This window comes from Rattus rattus, chromosome 12 (assembly GCF_011064425.1).
Source record: "Rattus rattus isolate New Zealand chromosome 12, Rrattus_CSIRO_v1, whole genome shotgun sequence".
Taxonomy (NCBI): Eukaryota; Metazoa; Chordata; class Mammalia; order Rodentia; family Muridae; genus Rattus; species Rattus rattus.
The window spans coordinates 90389275-90402685 of record NC_046165.1 but is presented as its reverse complement, the minus strand read 5'-3'; the positions used below and the strand labels follow the sequence as shown (position 1 = coordinate 90402685).

General features: G+C 43.4%; 1 protein-coding gene across 1 annotated transcript in view; it reads left to right on the top strand.

Annotated features, from left to right (window-relative positions):
• Positions 1-13411, top strand: part of Usp54 (ubiquitin specific peptidase 54) — a 71282-nt gene that overhangs the window by 21306 nt on the left and 36565 nt on the right. Inside the window, exons 4-9 of the mRNA XM_032917446.1 lie at positions 6395-6529; positions 8099-8212; positions 8320-8402; positions 9313-9418; positions 9524-9670; positions 12341-12490. Coding sequence (XP_032773337.1) covers positions 6395-6529; positions 8099-8212; positions 8320-8402; positions 9313-9418; positions 9524-9670; positions 12341-12490 — 735 coding nt within the window. The remainder of the gene's footprint in view (positions 1-6394; positions 6530-8098; positions 8213-8319; positions 8403-9312; positions 9419-9523; positions 9671-12340; positions 12491-13411) is intronic.

Genomic DNA, 13411 nt, shown 5'->3' with positions numbered 1-13411 from the left:
AGGCATTATTATTACCTGTTGGTATAGACAATCTTTAAACAAAAAGAGTTCTTTTTTTTTTTTTTTTTAAAGATTTACTTATATATTTTATGATATCCCATTACAGATGGTTGTGAGCCACCATGTATGTAGGTGCTGGGATTTGAACTCAGGACCTCTGGAAGAACAGTCAGTGCTCTTAACCGCTGAGCCATCTCTCCAGCCCGAGTTCTTATTTTTTGAGTTATCTTCTGGAATATGCATAGGCATATTCCAAAATGTCTGGCTTATGCCTCAGCTGATTGGGGAGTAGGATACATAATACAGTCAACAAAAGGGGATTAAATCAGCCACGAACTGCTAACAGTTGAGTAGGATTATGGACGTATAGAAGCTGGTCATCCTATTGTCTGCTCTTGATGGAGGTAAGATTTTCCTGTAACATAATGTGAACAATCTTTTGTTGGCATGAATGGTGGCACATGGTTTGTGTGCACGCGGCATTGCCCTGTCTTGAAGAACTTTCAGCATTCTTTCACCACACAAAACCAATTAAAGTTTTTGGTTTTTTTTTCCAGCCTTTGGCAGGTCTCAAGGACTAACTCCCTTACCTCAAAGGCTTAAATTTACAGAGTGGATTGTCTACATTTAGGTTCTTTGATTTCCAGGAGGTGGAGGGAAAGAATGATCAGGAGAGCCAGAATACCAAACAAGGTGGGAAGCCCAGTACAGATGGGACTCCTGAAGAGCTGAGCAGACAGATCGCAGGGGGTCATAGAGGACATGGTGAGGCCTTTGCAGAAGGCGCTGCTGGCCTGCTCTCTGCAAGACATTCTACTATCTTGGTCATTTAAATTATTGGAGTCAGTGAGAACATTTTGTTCCTGAACCTCACTGTCTCTAATACTTATGAATTATTTTAGATATAAAGCTAGGATATTCTGAGAGAGAAATAAAAAGCTGTTCTCTGCTTAAAGGCAAGAGTATGTGTTTAAGGGGGGAAAAGGAGTCTTAGGGAACAGCTGCATTTGCAGATGCCAGAACACAAAGATGTTCTGTCTTCATGGCACATCTGAATTATTTACATGGCTTTTGCTAATCCCAATAATGATGTGCTCACATGGACAGAATTGTCTGCTGCTTGATCCAAGAGAGAAGGGTGGGGAAGCACCTGCTTCTAGTCATTCAAGTCTTGTTGCTTTTGTACTGCATCCAGGAAAATAGTTAGCAGTAATTTACTACTTCATGAATAATAAGGACCTTTAGTTTCCTCATGTGAGGAAGTGTAGACAGAAATCTGAAAGGTGTTCTGTTTTGTTTTTTTTTTAACTTATCAAAATGGAATTGTTAGGGACCCACAAGGAAAGATGGTTCGTAGGTTTGAGTTCTTTCTGTCCGTTCTCTCTCCCTACTGTAGAATTCAGCAATTGGAATAATACCAGTTTTTGTTCCTTATTGGTACTGCCACCTGTTCTTACTGCTGAACTAAATGTTCTTGGCGTTCTTTGGTGTGAACAGGATCTCCCTCTGGGAAAGGTGGGAGGAGGGTGAAAAAGAGAACAGGAGGAGCCCGTTCCAGCCCCTGTGCTCATGTGAGAGGGATACACAAGGGTTAGTGTGCGGCCCCAACAGAGGGGCTTTGTGCTTCAGCCTCTCGCAGAGCTCTAGCAGCACAGATGCAGACTAGGAGGGCTTAGGCTGCTCATCCTAATGCAGTTCTTCTAGCGAGAGCAGAGCAAGACTGATGTTAATTAAAGTAAGAGAAAAAGAGGATTCAGTCAAAGTGGATGGGGGAGGCTGCCTATAATTAATTAAGGGAAGAGAAAAGAATACAGCATGGAGACATTGATGCTACTGGATACAAGAGCCAGACCTGTGGTTGTCTGTCTACTGGATGCAGACAGAGCTCTGACCTCAGGCCTTTTTTTTGGGGGGGGGGGCATTGCCCAAACCCAATTAATTGAAATCACAGAAAGCCTGCTTTTCTTTCTTTCTTTTTTTCCTTTTCTTTTTAAATTTGTTTATGTCTTTTTTGAGACAGGATCTTCACTTTGTGGCCCAGGCTGGCCTCAAATTAATGGCAGTCCTCTTCTACCAGCTTCTAGAGTACTAGGATTGTGTGTACCAGTCTTCAAATCAGGGCCCAGATGACTGCACCTTCCTAAGGTTGCTGTGCAGTTTGTGCCATGCATGGAGGGAGTGTAAGTTCAGTAGGAATGCTTTACGAGTAGTAGGGCTTAGTTTCCAAAGAAACTCAACCAAGACTAAAGGGGTTGAAATTCGCAGCTGTCTAACTTGTATGGAGTTGTCCTAGAAATCATCTCCTAGTTATTTTAGAGTTAGTTTTAGAAGCTTGGGTGATGGCTCAGTTGGTAAATTGCTTGCTGCTTAAGTAGGAGGACCTGAGTTTGGATCCCCAACACCCTCATAAAAAGCCAGTCATGATAGTAAATGCTTATAATCCCAGTGCAGAGGAGGCTGACACAGGAGGATCCCTGGAGGTTTGCTGGCCAGACAGTCTAGTGAGTCTATGAGATCCAGGTTCAGTGAGAGGTCCTGTCTCAATAAAAACTAAGATGGAGAGCAGTTGGGCTGGAGAGGTGGCTCAGAGGTTAAGAGCACTGACTGCCCTTACAGAGGCCCTGAGTTCAATTCCCAGCAACCACAGGTGGCTCACAACCATCTGTAATGAGATCCGATGCTCTTTTCTGGTGTGTCTGAAGGCAGCTACAGTGTACTCATATATAATAAATATATCTTTAAAAAAATAAAAGATGGAGAGCAGTTGAGGATGATGTCAGACCTCTGACCTCCACATGCGTGTACCTGCATACAAGCAGGCATGCAGACCAATTTAGACCCCAAACAAAGGCTCTAACTTCCCCCATGGGCCCTTTAGTCTGGAGGTGGAGTGTCTGTCAGCACTGTGCTTTTCAGTAACAGCTGAGATGAGCCACTTGGTGATCACAAGTCTTGCCAGACTGGGGTGTTTTTTTGTTTTTTGTTTTTTTCCAGAAATCGCCAGCTGTCAGGCCCAGACCACCATGTGATTTGTAGTAGTTGTCATTGCTTTCCCATTTCTCCTTTCCCTTGTTTCCCTTCATTCCTACACCTTTTCAGTGTATAGAACAGGTATCCCATTGTTAAGCTGTAGACCATGTGCTTTCTTGTGGCCTTGCTTATTCTTGAGCCATCAGTTAGAGCAGCTTACTGCGCCTTCACCTAACTTTAATAGAGATGTCAGTAGATCCTAAATCGCTCCTAAACAACCTGGAGTAATTATAGTAGGTTTCCCTCAGAATTTATTAATTAATACCGAGTATGTATTGTTGGCCCTGCCTCTTTCACAACATATGGAATCATTTGTAGGTACATACTAGTTACATGGTAATTCATACTTTAGTGGCATTAGAATATTTAACATGGATGACAGAAAAGATGTCAGTGAAAGGATGAGATGAGGCAAACAATTTTACTTTCAAAATAGCAGGGCCAAACTTAGTTCCGTTTTCCTTTAACAGTTAATATTACCTCAAGGTTCTCAGCTTTTCTGTGTGATTTCAGTATTTTCTTTATAATTTATTTTTCATTTATGTTTATTGGTATTTTGCCTGCGTGTGTGTGTGTCTGTCTGTGTGTGTGTGTGTGTGTGTGTGTGTCTGTCTGTGTGTGTGTGTGTGTGTGTGTCTGTGTGTGTGTGTGTGTCTGTGTGTGTGTGTGTGTGTGTCTGTGTGTGTGTGTGTCTGTGTGTGTCTGTGTGTGTCTGTGTGTGTGTGTGTGTGTATCTGTGTGTGTCTGTGTGTGTCTGTTGTCAGAACTCTGGAACTAGAGTCACAGACAGGTATGAGCTGCCATGTGGATGCTGGGAATTGAACCTAAGAGCTCGGATAAGCAGCCAGTGCTCTTAACTGCTGAGCCATCTCTCCAGTCTAATTTTCTGTATTTTTTTTAAAGGAGAAAGAAGAAAGTTCCTTTAATATTCTTTCACAAGGTCTACCCATATCACATGATTGATTGATTCAGTTACTTAAAACTTGTATTTCTGTTGCCTTTTATATAATAGTGTTATTTTAGGCCATGAGAATATATCAAGCAATAAAAGCACAAAGCTTATTTTTTCTCATTTGTATATTCTAGGAACTAGAGGTGGACAATAGCCAAAGTAAGCAATGTGTTAATATTAAGTGCTAGAGTAAAACATAGGCAGTGGTGAAGAGGTAGGAGAGGAAAGGAGAGCTTCTGTTTATTCTGTCTTTTTTGTTTTTCAAGTTGGGATTTCTTTGTGTAGCCTCTGGCTGCCCTGGAACTCACTCACTCACTCTCTTCTCCTTCTTCCTCTTCTTCCTCCTCTTTTTTTAAAGATTTATTTATTTTTGTTTTCTGTGCATTGGTAGTTTGCCTGTATGTATGTCTGTGAAGGTCCCAGACGCCCTGAAATTGGAGCTGCAGAGAGTTATGTGCTGCCAAGTGGGTGCTGGGAATTGAACCCAAGTCCTCTGGAAGAGCAGCTGTACACTTAAACCGAAACCGCTGAGCCATCTCTCCAGCCCCGTGGAACTCACTCTTTAGGCCAGGCTGGCCTCAAACTCAGGGATCTGCCTGCCTCTGCTTCTAGGGTGCTGGGATTACAGGTGTGCACGCCTGGTATAGAGCTGGCAATTTAAATGGTTGATCTAGAGTTGATATGCTGAGAAGTGGAACTTAGATAAGTTTTGTAGGATCCAAGTGATCAAGTTGCACAACGAGAGAAAAAGTAACTCAAGTAAGGAGTACAAGTACAAAGTTCCTGGTCTAAAACATGCATAGTAGTTGTGGGACATAGTCAGAGGCCCATATGGCTGGTGTGATGAATCAGAATTAGACTAGTTGGCCAAATAACATACAGCATTTTCACTTTGGCATTTACTGCCTGTTTGATGGGAAATCTTTGGAGGATTTTCAACAGAAGGATGACATTTGATTCTATTACCTTTTTTTTTTTTTTTTTTTTTTTGAGGCAGTCTTAAGTGGCCTATTCTGACCTTAAACTTGCTCTGTAGCCAAGGGCTCCCTTGAGTTTCTGTCCCTCCCGCCTGCGTGTTTAGAGTGGGGCTATAGGTATGTGTTGCCGACTATGCTTGCTCTCTGCAGTGCTGAGGATCTAACCATGGACTTCATGCATGGTAGGCAAGCTAATCAACTTTTTTTTTTTAATTTTTTAAAATTTTATTTTATTTGAAAAAATCATTTGACTACTATTTTCAACATACCATGTATTTCCTTGGAGACATGGTTCAATCAAATGGTTGCCGTTGGGTTGAAAAGATGGCTCAGTGGTTCTTCTAGGGGACCTGAGTTCAGTTAGCTCCTTTAACCTATTCCAGGTGTCTTACAATTGCCTGTAACTCCAGCGTCAATCCTCTAAAACCTTTGGCCTCCACTGTACATATCCATTGACATACCCATGCTCAAGCATAATAAAAAACAATGAAAATTAAATCTTATAAAGAGATAGTTAACAGCCATCCAGTGAAGAGGACAGTGCACGGCAGATGAGGAGGTGAGCAGTGTGAAGTTTGAAGATATCTGAGTGTAGAAGTATGATTGACAGGAGGTGAGTTCTGAGACCAGGAGGTCAATCATAAGTTTCAAGGGTTTTTGGCCTGTGAACCACAAGGAAGTAACTGGAAGTAAACCTAATGGAGTGCAATTCTCTCTCTCTCTCTGTCTCTCTCTCTCTCTCTCTCTCTCTCTCTCTCTCTGTCTCTTTCTCTGTCTCTCTCTCTGTCTCTCTCTCTGTCTCTCTCTCTCTCTCTCTCTCTGTGTCACACAGCTTCCATTGCTGTTTCCTCTTCTTCTTCTTCCTCCTCCACCTTGCTCCCGCTTTGTTTTTTCTTCTTGTTGTGTAACTGAAGGAGTGTGTGTGGTGAGTAAAGGCGTGCCCACCCCCCACACCCAGATGGTTTCAGAGTCTTGATCCTTCTGCCTCGGCCTCGTAGGTGCTGGGATTATGGACACAATACCTGACTTGCTATATTCTTTATAAGTTTGGGAATCTTCTATTATCTCAAAAATACAGGGTTAAGTTTCATAAGAGGATGCTTCCCAAAGAACAATTGTCAATTCATTTGCGTGTAGCATACTTCTAGAAGCATCTGCTTTTCTGCCTTGTAGGAAGTGTTGTAACCACATTACATTACGTCACTTTGTGACAGTGGGCTGGCTCTCTTAATGTGCTCTTGATAGCATGACACTCAGATGCAAGCTCTACAGCAGAGGTGCTTGCCTCATCCCGATTTCTAGCCATTACTTCCTGAATTACTAGCTGCCTATATCCTGTCTCCATGACTCTCAGCATAAGGATGGAAGACTGGGATGTTCAGAAGCTCAATAACGGCATTTGTGCTTTCCCTCTTGTTGAACCTCTTCCCTACAGGGCATCTTTAACCAGTTCCAGTGCAGTAGTGAAAAGGTGCTTCCTTCTGACACTCTCCGTAGTGCTCTGGCGAAGACTTTCCAGGATGAACAACGTTTCCAGCTGGGGATTATGGATGACGCTGCAGAATGCTTTGTAAGTGTCCCTTCTTGTCCTCTCTGACATGGAGTAGGAGTTCATCTCCATCAAGGACTGACTATTTACCGTGCCTTGGTCTCTGCAGAGGAACGGGGGCTTTGTCAACCATCTCGGCGTTTGAGAGTCTACTGCTCCAACGTGGGTTGTCTGTGGCGTTGTGACTTTCTTCCCTGCAGGTTCAGGGCACTTCCTGCCTCGGATTCAATAATCCAGTGTAGGACCATACTGTCCCAATGATGCTGCTCTGGAGAACTTCTCTGTTTCAAATGACATTAAGTGGAAACTATCGTGTTCAGTATAAACACATTGCTCTAGTGACTTTAATCCTTGTTCTCCCACCTTCCAAGTGCTAAATGCATGTGCCGATGCACAAAATGCCACAGATAACCTTTTGAAGTCGGATAAATAGAATAGAATACAGAAGAATTGGGGTCATTGACTGGTTTTTATAGGGAGTTTATTTTTCTGTTTATTTCTTTTTAAGATTGGGTCTTGCAGTAGAGTCCTTGTCTTAGAAATCAAAAAGGGGGTTGTAGAGGATTAATGTTGAATGAAAATATAATATCAAAAGTTCATATGCTGGGATTGAGGATGTAGCTCAGATGGTAAGAGTACTTGCTTAATGTGCTTGTATCCTTGAGTCTACTAATTGGACATAGTGACACACAGCTGTAATTCTAGCACTCATGAAACGGAAACGCGAGTATCAGAAATGCAGGGTTATCCCAGGCTACATAGTGAATTCAGAGTTAGCCTAGGATACAGGAGACCCTGTTCAAAACAAAAAGTTATGTGCTACGTGATACCATTTTATAGTATGCTTCAGTATTGCTGAATGACATAATGGTAAGTGTGGAGGAGCAGGCTGGTGGGTGCTGGGAGTTAGGAGTGTAGATAGATCGTTGAGGCTATAAAGAGGTAGGGTGGAAGGGCTCTGTGGTGAAGAAATTCTCCTGTATCTTTTTAAAAAAATATTAATTTAAAAATTTATGTATGTGGAGTGTTTTGCCTACACACTGTCTCTGCACCACATCCATGTTTGATGCCCACAGAAGTCAGAAGAGAGCATCAGATTCCCTGGAACTGGGTGCTGGGATCCAACACGGCAGGTCCTCTGGAAGAGCATCATGTGCTCTTACCACTGAGCCACCTCTCAGCCCCACTCTTCAGGGCCTTTTTTTTTTTTTTTTTTTTTTTTTTTTTTTTTGGAGCTGGGGACCCAACCCAGGGCCTTGCGTTTTCTAGGCAAGCGCTCTACCACTGAGCTAAATCCCCAACCCCTTCTTCAGGGCCTTGATTGTGGAGGTGGTTACATGGCTGTGTATGGTGAAATTGCATTGAGTTCCATACAAACCCGAGTTCATAGAAAACTGCTAAAGTCTGAATGATCATGGAGTATATTAATTTCATCTATCTGTCTGACTTTCTTCTATCTGCTCTTTAAAAAAAGATTAAAGGGATTTAGAGATAATTCTGCTTTCCAGAAAGGTTGCTGTGCCTTGGTGGGTTGCTTCCCACCTTGCCAGTTGGGGATTTAAGTGTAGTGCTTTTGTGTTTTCCTGTTAGGAAAACCTCCTGATGAGAATTCACTTCCATATCGCGGACGAAACCAAAGAGGATATATGTACTGCTCCACACTGCATTTCCCACCAGAAGTTTGCGATGACATTGTTTGAGCAGGTAAACCTGTATCTTGGACTTTTTCTTGAAGCATATTTTATCTGAGGTGTAGAGTTTCAAAACAATTCATGACTGGCTGCTCGATTTTCCTTCCTCTCTCTGCCCAGTGTGTGTGCACGAGCTGTGGGGCCACGTCCGACCCACTGCCCTTCATCCAGATGGTGCACTATATCTCCACCACTTCCCTTTGGTGAGTTCCATGCAGGTCTTTTCTTTTCTTTGTGACTTATGAATTTCTTTTTAAAGATTTATTTATTCATTTATTATATACGAGTACACTGTCACTGTCTTCAGACACACCAGAAGAGGGCATCGGATCTCATTACAGATGGTTGTGAGCCACCCTGTGGTTGCTGGGATTTGAACTCAAGACCTCAGGAAGAGCAGTCAGTGCTCTTAACCACTGAGCCATCTCTCCAGCCCTGACTTATGTATCTTTATATTATGTGTATGGATGTTCTGTCTGCATGTATGTTTGGACACTATGCTCATGCCTGGTTCCTGCAGTGATCAGGGAGAGTGCTGGAGGATCTCCTGGGACTGGCTTGCAGATCGCATGAGCTCCACATGTGGTGCTAGGAACTGAACCTGAGTCCTGTGCAAGAACAGGCACTGCCTTTAACTGTTCCTCGACCTTCCTCAGCCCATTCCTACAGAATCCTTTATTGCACTGTTAGGCTTTCCTTCAGTTGGTTGGGTTTTAACAGAAGGCTACCAAATAGCAGATATCCTTATTGCTGAATTTGTGCTGTTTACAAAACTTCAAAATTTGTAGCTAGCAAAGTGGAAAGAGAAATGGGGATTCTGAGGGTTGATTTGGGGGCTGTGTTTGCAGGACACCGAGGCTAGTCAGGACAGGGCAGATAAAAAATCACATATACCACACCTTTAATCCCAGTGCTTTGGAGGCAAGGACTGATGTATCTTTATATGTTGGAGGCCGGGCTGCCTGGTCTACAGAGAACATTCCAAGACAGCAGAGGTCCTGTCTTAAAGCAGGAAGCGACTTAGGGGTTGGTATGAATGATTTTATCTTTTCGTTTGGACATAACTTGGAATAACATCCACTACCATCACCTTCCTCTCTTTCCCATCTGAAGTAACCAGGCTATTTGTATGCTGGAAAAGCGAGAGAAACCTTCACCGAGTATGTTTGGTGAGCTGCTTCAGAATGCCAGCACCATGGGGGACCTGCGGAACTGTCCGGTGAGTTAGCTCCATGGAATTTAGGACAAGAAGGGGAACCCTGGCTTGTCGCATTGCTGCAGAGCAGGTAGGCATGTTTGAACTAGTGCTGTGTATGTATTTCAGAGCAACTGTGGGGAGAGAATTCGGATCCGCCGTGTGTTGATGAATGCACCACAGATTATCACGATTGGGCTGGTTTGGGACTCAGACCATTCCGACTTGGCAGAGGATGTCATCCACAGTCTGGGCACCTGCCTTAAGCTGGGTGATGTATGTATTAATTGCCTTGACTTCTGTGTGGTTCAAGCACTGGCCATAGAGGTGTGTTCTGTGTGACAATTGAAGAGCGTTTTGGACAGAGATACTTGTGTTTCTGTGTGCAGATTCATGAGCCTCATCAGATACATGCTCACACACCACTTGTGTGAGGATGGTAGAACCCTTTAGAAAAAGTGGCACAATTTACCTTGATGAACAGGATGGGCAGAACTCAGACACTGGTGACAAAAAAAAGAAGCAATTTCTATGGGATGCTCAGTTTTGTACCAGGGTGGTGTAGAGAAGTGTATTCCCACATGAGAGGTAGGAGGGTTAAAGGAACAAGTGTATTCTGACATGAGAGGTAGGAAGGGTAAAGAACAAGCTTCCTTGACTTGGGAACAGAACTTGGAACAAGTTGCTGGCCTGAGCCCAAGAGTAGGAAATGAGGAGGCACTGTCTGTTGAGAGGGTGATTGTATCTGAGGACTCTGTAAAGAGACCAACAAAGCCACTCCCTTGTGAGGGGTATGGTTTTTATTTAGATGGGGGAGGGGGCTGGCAGGCAGGCATCAGGCCTTGGCTACCTCTGGGACAGAGAGGAACAGAGAGAAAAGGCAGACTGGCAGTTGCCAGGGCTACGGGAGCAGAGAAGATAGCAAAATTAGTGGGAGAGTCCTGCCTGTTCTAAGGGGTTGTGTTGCAGCAGGAGGAGGCCCCATAGCTGGAACAGGTTGGGAAACTGGCATGGAGCTCTGATCTGTTAATAGAAAGCGAGGTGCCCTCGCTGGAGACTGGAGGCCTGTAGGGATGGACAGGAATGCAATGGCTTTCTCCAGGCAAACAGAAAGGTTCCTGAGGAGTGCTGAGTTTTACCAGGGCAGAGTCCAGCCTGAGCTAGCCCAGGGTACCATTTTGTCAGGTTTGAATCTTGTCTGTTATTTAAATTCCACTGGGGTTTCTAGCCCACTTTGGTTATTGAATTCCTGGATGAAAGACACACTCACAGTCTTTATAGTTACTATAATCAGCTCTAAACAGCACAGTAGCTGGGAGCTGTCTACCCTCCATGCTGTTAGAATCTACTGCTGTCCTATTGATAGCCCTGTTATTGCTGTTCTATGTCCCATCAAGGCTTCTCTTAACTTCAATTGGGCAGCCCTCAGAACCATGCTTCTTTAACCCTTAACCCATGGTGGCTTCTCCATCCTCCTCTCCTGCCCCACCATCTCCTCCTCCCCTTCTTCCTCCTCCCCTTCTTCCACTTCTTCATAGTCCTTCCCCTTCCCCAAGCCCACAAATGTACATCCCACTCTGTCTCTTCTGATTAGCTATTGGCCATCAGCATCTTTATTCACCAATCAGAATTAACTTGGTGGGTGGGGTTACAGTGGCTGAGTGCAGACTCCAGGTCTTGGGGGTCGGCACTTAGCATTACAATAGAAGTAGAAGACAAATCCTCCTTAGGATGTGGAGTAATGAAATAGATAGCGATGACTTAGTACTTTAGTGTTTTCAATGTATTTACTTTGGGGAATGGGGAAAAATGGGAGTAGGTCCCATTTTTATCAGCTCCACGTCCTAAGATAGGGACAGCCAGTGTTTTTCTTCCATTCAAGGAGAACCAGAAAGTCCTGTTTCCTTCGTGCTGGTTTCTGTCTAGGATTCCTAGTTGAGTGACTAAGGAGAATCTGTCCTTGTTTTAAATAGCCACTCTTGCGAATAAATGAATCGTCTGGGGTCACATTCTGGGTCTCCTCAAGGAATCTATGGAATAGGTTGGGCTCACTAAAATCTTAAGAGGTGTTTTTTGTTTGTTTTTGTTTTTTCGTAGTTTATTTACTCTGTTTCTTTCTGGCTTGGAGTCAGACTCTCATACACTCCAGATGGACAACACTGGGAAATGTAGTCTAGTTTTCCCTCTAGCCTTTGTATAAAGGACAAAGAACTACAGGTGTGTCGTGCCTGATTTGGACTTAATTATTTTGATTTTTTTTCTCAACTATGTGACTTTTTAGGTCAGAATCTCTTAACTCAAGTCTTTGTATGTCCTTAACACTCGAGGCTGATCTGAGTGCCTAGAAATTGAAAAAATTTGAAACTTGACAGCTGGTTTTGTTTGTTTTGAAATTGTTCTGATTTCTTTTGGCCTCAAATAAAATACTGACTCTTCATGTAGCACAGGCCAATTTAAGGCATACAATCCTCCTGCCTCAGCCTCTCCATGTTGGGATTATAGGCATGTGCCACAATAGGTACAGTTTTAGTTCATTTCTAATGAATAATCTGGACTAGTAAAAATATTCCAGCTTTGAGGGGGAAGCAAATTATGACCACCATTAGGAAATGTTGGTGGGCACTGGGCATGGAGTACCCGTCTGTAACGCAGCACTAGAGGACAGAGGGAGAGGGTTAGGAGTGCAGTCTTCTGTAGCTGTAACGCAGCAGACGGAAGGGCCAGGCTGGCTGCATGGCCGCAGTCTGAGCGCTCAGGAAGCGGAGGCTTTAGCATGGCCATGTGCGTGAGGCCAGGCTGACTACAGAGGGGGCAGCTCCAGCAAGGGGGACACGATGGTCTCGTTCAGGATGGGGGGAAGGAAGAGAATGGTGGTGGAGTCTGCTGAAGGAGTGTGGCGGATGGTCGACTGTGTGACGGTCTTTCCCCTTTCTCTCCTCGCCATAGCTGTTTTTCAGAGTGACAGATGACCGAGCCAAGCAGTCGGAGCTGTACTTAGTAGGAATGATCTGTTACTATGGCAAGCATTATTCTACATTCTTCTTTCAAACCAAGATCCGAAAATGGATGTATTTTGATGATGCTCATGTCAAGGAGGTAGGAAAGGATCTTGAAGTATTTGATGACGGAAATAAAAATAAAATCACATTTATTTGTCTAAAGTTTTTATTTTGATAATTTTGAATGGTTACTTTACAGTGTTGGTAAGGCACACATACTTTGTGAATGCATTGGTTGTTTTTATTTTTTTTAAAAATAGATCTAATTTTATTGTTTGTAAACCTGTGTCTCTGTGTGTGTCTGTGCATTTGTGCTTGCCCACTTACGTGGGTACATGTGAGTGCCAGTGCCCACAGAGTCCAGAGGTGTCAGATCTCCCTGCGTCTGCAGTTGCAGGTGTTTGTGAGCCACCTGGCATGGGTGTTTGGAACTGAACTCCTGTCGTCTGTGAGAGCATTAAGCAGACTTAAATGCTGAGCCATCTCTCCAACTCCCAGTTTGTTCTTTTTCTGGATCAAGGTCCTGATCTATAGTCCAGGCTTGTCTGTAACTGACAATGTACTGCAGGCTGTCCTCAAACTTGTAGAAGTCCTCCTTTCTTAGCCCCCCAAATTATAGGTAAGAGCTATTGCACCTGGCCTTTATCTGCTAAATATAAGTGCATTAATTTTCAATTCTATAATAGATAAGAATAGGATATATTTTTATTATTTTTCGGTCTCCTCTCTAGGCATTCAATATAGTTCTATTTTTTGTTTTGTTTTGTTTTTTAAGATTTATTTATTTTATGTATATGAGTACACTGTAGCTGTCTTCAGACACACCAGAGGAGGGCATCAGATCCCATTACAAATAGTTGAGCCACCATGTGGCTGCTGGGAATTGAACTCAGGACCTCTGGAAGAGCAGTCAGTGCTCTTAACCACTGAGCCATCTCTCCAGCCCTAGGTCTGTTTTTATAGTTGAGAAATCATCATTGTTAAATGGCTGATTTGAGTGGAATATGTAACACAACTA